This window comes from Strix uralensis, chromosome 7, assembly GCF_047716275.1.
Source record: "Strix uralensis isolate ZFMK-TIS-50842 chromosome 7, bStrUra1, whole genome shotgun sequence".
In the NCBI taxonomy this organism is placed as follows: Eukaryota; Metazoa; Chordata; class Aves; order Strigiformes; family Strigidae; genus Strix; species Strix uralensis.
In genome coordinates this window covers 11,448,581-11,459,260 of record NC_133978.1, presented here as the reverse complement: position 1 = coordinate 11,459,260, position 10,680 = coordinate 11,448,581, and the positions used below count along the sequence as shown (strand labels likewise).

At 50.8% G+C, this 10,680-nt stretch overlaps 1 protein-coding gene and 1 long non-coding RNA gene across 6 annotated transcripts in view; one reads left to right on the top strand and one right to left on the bottom strand.

Annotated features, from left to right (window-relative positions):
• Positions 1-619: 619 nt before the first annotated feature.
• LOC141945797 (uncharacterized) lies at positions 620-2,109 on the bottom strand. The gene is made up of 2 exons (XR_012629613.1): positions 1,905-2,109; positions 620-1,498 (listed from the first exon to the last, which is right to left on the bottom strand). It is a non-coding gene; the product is annotated as an uncharacterized LOC141945797 (long non-coding RNA).
• GRID1 (glutamate ionotropic receptor delta type subunit 1) overlaps positions 2,109-10,680 on the top strand; it is a 551,826-nt gene continuing 543,254 nt past the window's right edge. For 4 of the 5 annotated variants that reach the window (XM_074874413.1, XM_074874419.1, XM_074874418.1 and 1 more), the window contains exons 1-2: positions 2,109-2,561; positions 4,720-4,875. In XM_074874413.1, coding sequence (XP_074730514.1) covers positions 2,483-2,561; positions 4,720-4,875 — 235 coding nt within the window. In that variant the 5' untranslated portion in view covers positions 2,109-2,482. Of the gene's footprint in view, positions 2,562-4,719; positions 4,876-6,900; positions 6,973-10,680 lie in introns of those variants that run through there. The other variant, XM_074874415.1, reaches the window with a different exon arrangement.

Here is a 10,680-nt window from a genome sequence, read left to right as displayed (position 1 = left end):
TTTGTAACTTGTCCAATGCACTGGGTTTGGATTTTTAATATTTCATATCACAATTTTACTATTACTAAAATAGCAGCCAGAAGCATCCCAGCTGAGGTCAAGACCTCACTGTACAAACTTGGGAGCAGGCTTGCCTCTTAAGTGCTTGGAGTCTAAGTGACTGGTGTTTGGGTGTCTGCATAAATCACGGGGTTAATAGCTGCATATTTCTACAGCTTTCAGGCTAGGATGCCAAAGCACTTTTCAAACACAAATAAATTTAACCTCCTTTCCTCTATGGAAGTCAGAGATTGGTTCTGTGGTAACACTTCCTCCCTCTCTAATTCCCACACATGTACTTGTTACTGACATATATATGACTGTGGTCAATATAGGTGCTTAACTTTTTAAAGAGCCTGTGTAAGTCACTAAGTGCATATTGATTTGAAGCAGATGTAAATTAGAATTAATTTTGACTTGCTAACGTAGTCAAATAAGGAACATTTCTATTGATCTCTGTCCCAGAAGCCAATTATCTGGATTAAGTGTTTTTATTACATGAAATACAGCATATAGTATATATCATTCTGCACGGATCAGTGTGAAATTGCATATTTAAGACAAGGACTGTAAGCAAAAGTAGTTAACAAGTGATTTATTTTTAAAAAGTATATCTTGTTTTATTTACCCCCCACTTTCCCCTGTTCAAAAGCTGTGCTTGTAACTCCCGCTGAATAGGAGGCTGTTGACGCATGTGGATCAACAGGGATTCTTGTTCCTATCATTTCCATTTCGGCTTCCTTCCCATTTGCTCTGCTCCATCTATACTGTTCCCTCCCCCTTCTGCCTCCCCAGCCATTGTAAAGCTCATCTATATTTCCTACTCCTTAGCATTAAGCAGTTTTGGCCATACTGTACTTTGCATGAAAAAATGGTTTCTGTGTTAAACAACTCCATCGCGGCCACCTCTCCTGCAAGCAAGCAGCGCTCAGTACCTGGAGAATCGAGCAGCGCGGGTAGGGGTGACGGTGCCAAGTGCTCTGCCTTGAGAGGCCGCCGGGGCCGGGCCCGCTGACTCCCCGGCGGGCAGGCTCCCGGCTCCGGGCCCCGGGGCCCTCCCTCGCCAAGGCTCCGAGCTCGGCGCTACCCGCCGGGAGCAGGATGCGGCCACCGCGCTCTGGGACCGGAGCGCCGCTTGCCAGACGGCGACCTCCGGCAAGCGCTCTGCCTCCTCTTTTCCAAAGGCGGACATTATCTATACGTATCGCTAGAGCGGCCCGCACCTCAGCCCCACAGCAACTTAATAATCTCGGTAACATCCTGCTCTCAACTCATTTTCTTGGCAGTAGTTTTAATTACGTTTCGGGCTCCTGAATGAATTTGTTTTCTCTGGATCCTTGGCATATTGAGACGCTTGTCACGTTTGGGTGCCTGCAATCACTGATGCGTTTGTTTTAGGCGATGAATTAGTCTTCTGAGCCTGAGCATGTCCAATTTATGAATTAGATTTCATTGAAAGCTAGAACAAAACAAAACAAGAAACGGTTTTGCTGTACCACTTTTCTCCCCCACCCCCTGGCCCCCAGTGCGGGGGTAAAAACCTCGCACGTTCATTTCGCTCGCCGAACGCGGGTCCTGGCCCGGGCCCGGGCGTGTGGAAGGAGGAAGGGCCATCGCCCCCACCTCGGCGCGGTGCCCCCGGCCGCCCCAGCTGGGCGAGCGGCAGCGGGCGCAGCCCCGCGCCCTTACCTCCGGGGGCGTCCCGCCGCGCAGGGCCGCGCAGAGCCGCGCCGGGCAGGGGCTGCAGCCCCGCGGAAGAGCCTGCGCCCGGCAGCCGAGGAGCTGCTGCCGCCGCCGCCTCGCCTCGCCTCGCCCCCTCCTCTGCCCCCCGCGCATCGGCCCATTCCCCCGGGAGAGATACATACGGTACACAGATATAAAAACCAGATGGCTATAATTCTGGCTACGTATCTAAATATCTGTAAGGGCAGCTCATTCCCCCGTGGTGGCGGAGCTGCCGCCCCTCCGTGCGGGCGCCCCGCTGCCCGCGCCCCGCCGCCGCGCCGTGCCCCGGCGGCACCGAGCGCCGAGGCTCCGCAGTCACGTGGCGCGGGGGGCGGGCGGCGGCGGCGGCGGGGGGGCCGCTCCGCAGTTCGCGGTCTGCCGGCGCCCCGGCACACACCGAGCGCTGGAGGCTCCGCCGTGCCGCCTGCCAACCCGGGATCTACCGCCGAGATTTTTTCGCCCCGGCTTGGTTGTTGTTGTTTTTTTGGTTTTGGTTTTTTTTTTTTTTTTTTTTTCCTCCCCATCGCCCGTTTTCCTCAATCTTGGAAAATTCTTGGGGTGCTGGGAGAATTTGGGATTTTTTCCTAAGGGGGGGTGTCTGGGCATCTCCCCCCCGCGCTCGCTGCCTTGCTCCACCTGCCCTTGCGCCTTTTTTCTTCTTTCCCCCTGTCTGTCTCTCCACCAAACCCGGGCTGATGTGCTGTGCGAGAGGCTGGAAATGGAAGTGTTGATGCTCTGGCTTTTCCCCTGGATATTTCAGTGCGTTTCGGTGCGGGCGGACTCCATCATCCACATTGGTAAGAGAGGGAGCGGGGCGGGGGGGGGGTGGAGAGGGACGCGGGAGATAAATAAATAAATGAAGGGAGCGTCTCGTTTAGCCGCGGTAATGTCACAGGCAGAGGTTGAACCCAACTCCGCGGGGAGACAGGAGAAGGGAAGGGAGAAAGGCAGCCGAATCCCTCCCGATTGTAAAGTTCGGGGCGAAACGCCGGCTGGGCTCCGGGCCGGGCCGGGCTTGGGGGTGGGGGATGGCGACGGGACCCGCCGGGCCGCCGCTGCGGTCTCCCGTGTGGCTGGCGAGCCTGGGCTTGGAGCTTTGTGCGCGGAAAGGCTTTCCTCCCCCAGCCCCCCCGCCCCTTCGCCACCGAAAACAAACAACCGCCCCCGAGACCCGAGCAGGAGAGAGGCATAATCTGGACGTGCTCGTAGGGAAAACTTTCGGGGAGGTAATCCCCTGGTTTCCAGCCCCTGTCGTAGCAGGTGTCAGCCGAGCCGGAATGCCGGGGGGGACGGGACTCGGCTGGGAAAGGGTTAGAAAAGCGAGATTTGCAGCGGCTCTGTGTGTGTGTGTGTGTCTGTGCGCGCAACTGTGTTGGTTTGAATAAGATCTCATTAAAACCCCTGGGCAGCAAGAAGGCTGGATCAGCAGTGGGAGGGAGAGAGGGATGAATAAGAGGCAAAGGAAAGGCTGATGTGAACTTTTATGGCTTCTGGGAGCAAGGCATGGTGATGTCCGCGGGAAGCCTGGCAAGCAGAAGCGAGGCTCTGCAGTCACCTTTTGGCTGGTGTTGAAAGGTACCAGCAGGAAGGAAAATGAGGATGTTTAAGGGCGGAGAGGGGGGAGAGAATCACTTGTGGAGGATGACAGAGGAGGAGACGGGAGTACGGCCGGGAAATGAAAAGCCGTAATTTCCACCAGCCTTTTGGGGAGGATGGGAGCTCAAAAAAAAAAGGAGGGGGCCGGGGCGGGGAGAACCTGGCGAGGAGAGGCTCCACGGAGACGGGAGGAAAGTCCCGTGTCGAGCCGGGGCGGGGAAGGGGAGAGGGGGACCAGCCCGGTAACAAGTTTCCCGGCAGGGGCGGCCCCGGGGCCGGCGGCGGAGGCTCCGCTCGGCGCCGCTCGCGTCCGGAGCCTGGGGGCGCAGCCAAGGCAGACAGCATTGCGGAGCCATTAAGGAGACGGGGTCAGCCCTGACCGCAGCGGGGGGCTGCGGCCTGGGGGCGCTCCCCGGGGCCGGGCAGACCCGGTGGCACTGGGGCCAGGCCCGCCGGGGGGCAGCGAGCCGGTGGGGCCGCCTCGCGGAGCTGCCCCGGCCGGGGCGGGGCGGGGGGCGAAGCAGCCCCCGCCGCTCTCCCTCCCGGCCCCGCTTCTCCTGCGGGTGGCCGGGGTCCCCTCGGCTCTCCCCCCGCGCGAACTTCAGCCCGAGTGGGGTTTGCGAGCTAACTCCTGGCAGGAGGAGCGGCCGGCTGGCAGAGGGGAGAGCTGCCGTGTGCGGAGCTGGGGTTCCCACGGGCAGCGCACGCTGTGGATCAGCAGGACTCTCCCCGGCTGCGGGATAACGGCTTTTCGCTTGTTTTGGTGCCAGCGCTGAGGATCTCCCAGCGCTGCGCAGAGCGGGGCAGTAAGCCCGGCGTGGGCACACGCACACTCTCCGTGGAGAGGGGCTCTTATGTAACGCACATCGCCAGATGTTGTCACGTTAACTGCATAAACAGGACAGGGAAATTAAAGCCTCCAGGTTACTGGCCGCAAATCCCGGCTTCGCGTTCGCGTGTGCGTGGGAGCCTCAGTAAAACCGCTGCAAGACCGAAAGGCAGCGTCCCGGGGAGCGGCGAGGAAGTTGCTCCAAGTCCCCAGCCCGCTCCCTTTCCCGCCCCTGCCGAGGCGAGCCCCTCACTCTGGCGTGGCTCCGGCGCGGGGCTCCGCGGCCGCCGGAGGGGCAGGGCCGGCCGGGAGGAGCGCTGCGCCTCCCCGCGCCCGGGGCGAGGCCGCGCAGCCGGCGGCGGCTGCCCGCGCGTGGGTCCCGGCCCCACAGGCGCCCGGTGCCCCCGAAGCCGCCCCCCCCGGCACCGTGCGAGCCGGCTGGAGCTTGGCGCGGCCCGGGGGGCAGCGGGCCGAGGCAGTGAGAAGCGGGGCCGAGCCCTCCTCACCCTCTGCCGCCTTCCTCCCCTCAGGTGCCATTTTCGAAGGCAATGCTGCCAAGGACGACGAGGTGTTCAAGCAGGCGGTGTCGGATCTGAACCTCAATGACGACATCCTCCAGAGCGAGAAAATCACTTACTCCATCAAGCTCATAGAGGCCAACAACCCCTTCCATGCGGTGCAGGAAGGTGAGCGCCCCGGGACGGCACCCACGGCGCGGCCGGGCCAGGCCGGGGCCGGGAGAGACGCACCCGCCCCCCACCCGGCCCGGCCCGGCCCGGCCCCTTGGCGGGGAGGAGGTTTCCGCGCCGGTGACAGCCCGGACCTGTCCTGGCGCTCGGCTGGAAACTTTTCTGCGGTCGGGAGTTGGCGCTGTCTTACAAGGAAAGGGGAGGGTCGGCGCGGCGCGGTGCGGCTGCGGCGCAATGCCCAGGCTAGCCCAGCCCAGCCCAGGGCAGGACAGGCCAGCGGGGGGGTGGCAGCCGCGGGGGGCCGGCCGGGCAGGGGGGCTCCAGGCCGCCCCTGCATCCGCAAGCGCCCCTCTCTCCGCCGCTACGGAGGGCAGGCAGGGCCCCCCCGGCAGGGCCCACGCGTGGACGCGGCGGGGCAGGGCCGACGAGGGGGTCCCGCCCGGAGTTGGGGGGGGGGGTCGTGCGGCGCCGAGGGGCCGGGCAGGAGGACTCGAGGGACCGGCTGCGGCAGGTGGCGGGGCACAAGCCGGCACCTCTCCCTGCGAATGCGCCCCCGCGCCCCCGGGGGCTGGCAGAGCTGGGGCGGCCGGCGGCCCTGCGGGGAGCGGGGCTCCCTCCCGGGTGCCGGGGGAGAGGTCGAGGTAGCCGGCTCGCCGGCTGAAAACCTTCCCAGAGTTTACAAGATCTGACAAGAAGCTACGTAGGTAAATCATTTAGATTAGATTTTTGCAAAGGGAAACGTTTAAATTAATCAGCTTGCCTTTACAAATAAGACTTTATAAAGATATTATTTGTGATTTAATGAAGGCAAGGTTAATTATGGCCTAGGTTATTTCAGAAGCTGTGTTTTTCAGTAGTAATTATTCTAGAAACAGAGCGCGCTATTTATATAGCCAGACTAGAATATTTAAAAAAATGATTCATCACCAGCCTTACCCTTAGTTTTACAGAGCACAGAGTGAATCTTTCCCTGTATGAAAATTTGCATTAATCCATATGTATTTATGTCTAAGTTGTGTACATGCAAATTATGGCTACAAAATTACACCAAATGTTAATTTTCATGAACTCCAAACAATTTCTTCTGCTATCTTTTTTCCTCAGAGTAGGTGCTGGTCAATATCATCCACATTCAGGAGAAACAGCAATACATACCTTTTCAAGGGCCTGATCCCATTAACAGTAGGATTCCTCCTGCTGCTCTGAAAGCTTAGCAAGGCGGTATGAAAAAAATCTTTATGAAAATGAGAAGAAGGGAACTTTAAAACAAAACTCCACCCACATAGTCAGACACCAGAGGAAAATAAAAATCTCTAAATAATGGCGAGTTGATTTATTGGCAAAGATTAACTCTGAACAATTGGAAGTTCTTACATTTGCAAAAGCTCAGTGTCCTATATTGGAGCTTATTCATATTCATGGAAGTGACAGTAGTTGGCTGGGTGAACAATTGCTTTCAACAATGTCTCTTCTCAGAAGTAAAACTTTATGAAACTATTCTGAATGCCCTGCGTTCTGAACTGACAGTCTTGCGGACAGTGTCCCTTTTTTCAGTTTTGTTGAAAGCAGAAAAGCAAGACCAACTGGAAGATTTTTCTTGATCTAGTAGGCTTTTTTTAAAAATTGCTTTATTTGCTAACCTTGAAGATTAGTATTGCATTTATGAAGACTACTATGACAATAAAATTCAACAGAGACTGTTGAAAATCCATGCTGAAGCCACAGAGAAGACTCTGATCAGATTTTTAATCTTTTTGATACAGAATCTTTGTACTACCTGAATAGATGTAAATAAAGACGTTTCCTCCTATCCTTTCCAAGATGCAGTTTCAGGGCTCATGTGCCCATTGCAGTTAGAATTGCTCTTTGATGAACTGATCCCACGCTGGAGAATTGAGGAAGTGGTTGATGAATGTTCACAATTCCAAAGAGAACTTGTTCTCTGTCACTAACTTCATTAAGGCATATCAATGTGTCTTCTTTTGGGAGGACTACGAAATGATCCTATCTGCGAGTAAAACCTTGCCACAGTGGAAGAGCTAACAGAAGAGTATCAGACTTTGCTCTATTTCCTGGCTTGCTTTGTTGGTTCAGGTCAGGTCTTTTTTTATTTAAATTTAATTTCCTACTTTTGCAACTGTTACGCAACACGCTGACAGAAGGATCCACAGGATGTAGGAGTTGCTGGGCTATTCTTACTGAGCAGTGTCTCTCTGCCCAGTGTTACTTGGTGTCGTTCTGACTATTCCAAATCTCATTGTATCTCACTGTACGGATGTCCTGCTCATTTCAGTAGAATATTGTGTATAGTAGTCAAAATAACCTAGAGCAAATCTGCTGCCCAGACTGCTCGCAGAATCTTGCTGCTGCTACATAAAATGCCCTGACATCCACATTATTCTTCTGCAATGTCTTTCTAAGCAGCGCCATGGAAATCAATGTTGCAAGCATTAGTTTCATAGCGATGGAACTTTTTATAGTAAAAACCAATACTAAAGATAGACCGTTGTGATACTACCACCAGAATAGTTCATGCAATCAAACCAATCACAAATATTGTTTTTATTTGAAGCATCTTTTGCACAGTCTTGTGAGATGACATTGTAAATTATTCCTTAAGTCCTTTTAAAAGAGTGCTGCAAGCAAGGACCTTCATTTCAATGACTCTGTGCTGGTAAAATTATGAAAAGTCGTCCTTCCATGTAACAAGGTCTATTACACAGTAACAAGACGTTAATTACTGATGGAGATAGTTTTTAATGTGCGTTTGACCTGACATTTATTGTGGAGTTGGAGAACTTCTGCATGGGTAGGAAGCAGGGAAGAGTAGTAACTGTAGGGTTTTCTCAGTAGGAGCAGTGCATTTGCAGAACTGAACGCCAAACAGAAGGTACCTTGCCTTTCAGAAGTGGAGTAGTTTTCAGTGCTGGAAGGTGCTGAGAAGTGTAAGATTTTGAAAAAAAAGCTTTAGGGACTTTGCTTTAGAAAGAGAAGAGCACTATTGTTATAGTTTCTGGTGACTGAAATAGGTAAAAAAAATTTAGAGATCCTTTTTCTTCAAAGGCTTGGTGGACACTCACATTAATGGTTCTGTAGGGTGCCAGGAAACAGTAATTAACAAAAAGTGTAAACTGTGTTCTATCTTTGTCTTCCAATGTGCATTGCAGAAACAAGATCCTGTTGTGCTGATAAGCAAAGAGATTGTTTTGGCCCCGTCAAACTCATATTCTATAGCAAAATGTGATAAGTGGGTGGAAGGAACTCCAGTGGCAAGGGATGTAACAGTGAAGAATAAACAGACCCTGGTGTACGCATAAAATAGGACTTCGTTGTCTGTTTGCGCTTGTAAAGCAGTCATCGCATTTTGTAGAATATTGCTTTTATGTATGTGGCAATTACTTGAGGAAAAAATTGTTTTTTTCACTGACTGACATGGGAGAAAATATACATGGGGAATCATTGTTCTTTTCATTCGATTTTAAGGAAATGAGCTCAAATCACAAACATGATGTTAAATTATATCCTTGCTTCCAAAAGAGCTATGTGCTCCGTTTCTGTTAAGTGATTGAGACGTGAGCTAGTAAGTGCTTGTTTGTATGTGGCGTGTATTTAAGCTAGTACTGTGGTAACCTTTTTGTGATTCAAGGATTCAAAATAAGCTCAGAGCTATGAGAAACACTTTAAAGCTTTCAGTTCAAACTGGGATTTTTTTGAGCCTGCCATTGGTGTTGAAAAGGGACTGTGTGTATGACATATGGGTGGCAAACAAGTTTCCAGCTGGGCTTGAAAACGTGATGGCATGTTTAAACTAAAAACCAAACAAGACTAACGTGTAAGTTTTTAAAATGTTGCTTTTGGAGGGGGAATAGTTAGCTGTAGGTCAAAACTGGGTCACAGGAAAGCTAATACTTAACTTTCGTAGTGCTCTTTGGAGATGGTAAGGAGGTGGTTACTCGGAAACTGTGAAACTTTAAACCCCTGTTTCTCAGTGGATGATGCTTGCACATCTATGGAGCTTTCCTGGAGCTGAAACTTGCTGTTCTCTCTGCATAGCAATTTCAAATGAATTGTTTCTAATTTGAGCAGCCTTGTATGTGTGCTTGTTGATGTTAAAATGCTGTCAGCTCTGGAAACCAGAACAAATTTGGAAAATCAGAATGTGATTTGAGAGCAAGAATGGTGTTCCATAAATGGGTTTATTGTCAGTCCCATGTATGCTGCTGTGGTTTCAGAGCAACTCAGAGCTGATGATTTTTTTGGATGTCTGTGTTGTATGCCATTGAGGGAATCTGATCTCTTATCATAGTCTGTAGGACTTGGTAATGATATATACTTGGCGTAGAATAAAATAGACAGACCATTTCAATTGGAAGGGACCTACAATGATCATCTAGTCCAACTACCTGACTAATTCAGAGCTGACCAAAAGTTAAAGTCTGTTGTTAAGGGCATTGCCCAAATGCCTCTTAAACACTGACAGGCTTGGGGCGTCAACCACCTCTTGAGGAAGCCTGTCCCAGTGTTTGACCACCCTTTCAGTAAAGAAATGCTTCCTAATGTCCAGTCTAAACCTCCCCTGGCACAGCTTGGAACCATTCCCACATGTCCTATCACTGGATACTGGAGAAGAGGTCAGCACATAGTTCTTGAGCTATCTTGTCTCAGCACATATATTTCAAGTTACTACCACAGTTGCTTTCAGTTTTATTTGTTGAGAAGGTATAAGCTGACCAATGTGTAAATAACTAAGATGACACGCAGACCCGGAGAACGGGACTCAGCAGCTCTATTGCTATTCTTACATTTATTTATCTGGGTAAAATCCCAAGCAGAGCTACTATGCTTGTCATATGTGCCCTGCCCAGTAGTAGGGAACTATGGAGGAGCAGAGTGACTGTATGCTTTTGTGGTGTGCCTGTGTCTTTGGATATTTGCACATAGTTCTTTTTGCAAACCCGGGACTCTTATTTCAAGGTAGTGCAAGTGTCCCTGACGATAAGCCCACAGGTGGGCCAGAAGCTGCGTCCTGGTTTTGGCAAAATACAGACTTCAGGCTTCAGTTAAAGGACTGTTTTCTCTCTTGGGACAATTTACACTTAGGTGGCTATTAAATATAGAAGGGGAAGACTTAGGTCTCTAACAACAACCATGAAAAGATACCCCTGAGTCATTGTGATAACCCTTCCCTTGCCATTGGGTAAGCCCTGATCCAGCACCATATAAAGCTACATCAAATATGTCTTTATGTAAATGCAGAGTAAGATATTTTGTTTTGTTGAGCTATAGTTTCACATGCCCCAGAAGTGAAGGTTGTTGTTTTTAGAGTTAGGATGTTTTAATATCACAATGGAAGAGTAGAGAGAAGGGAAAGGAAAGCATAACAAATGCAATCAAAAATAAGAAGAAAATTTATAAAACATTTCATATACGGATTATTATTTTTTTAAAAAACAAAGCTTTATTGATTTGACTGCACTGGATTGGGGAATTTGGTGCCTAGCTAGAAATCATAGGCTGTACCTAGATTTTTAATGTAAAATATTAAAAAAAAAAATTCTCATCTGCCAGAATTGCAAAGGATGGGTTTATATCAATATACTGTCAATTTTTCTCCAGTGGTTTCTCTTGAGTCTTTCATTATGACATAACTTTACCTTTATCTGCTATTCTTCCATGGCTTGCTTGAACACAGTTCACACTGTTTCCATCAGGGTACGGGGTCTTGTTTGGAAGTTTTTGACAGGTGAACTCTGAGCTCTCCAGAAAGAACATACTGTTACATACATTCTTTTTTCTAGGTTT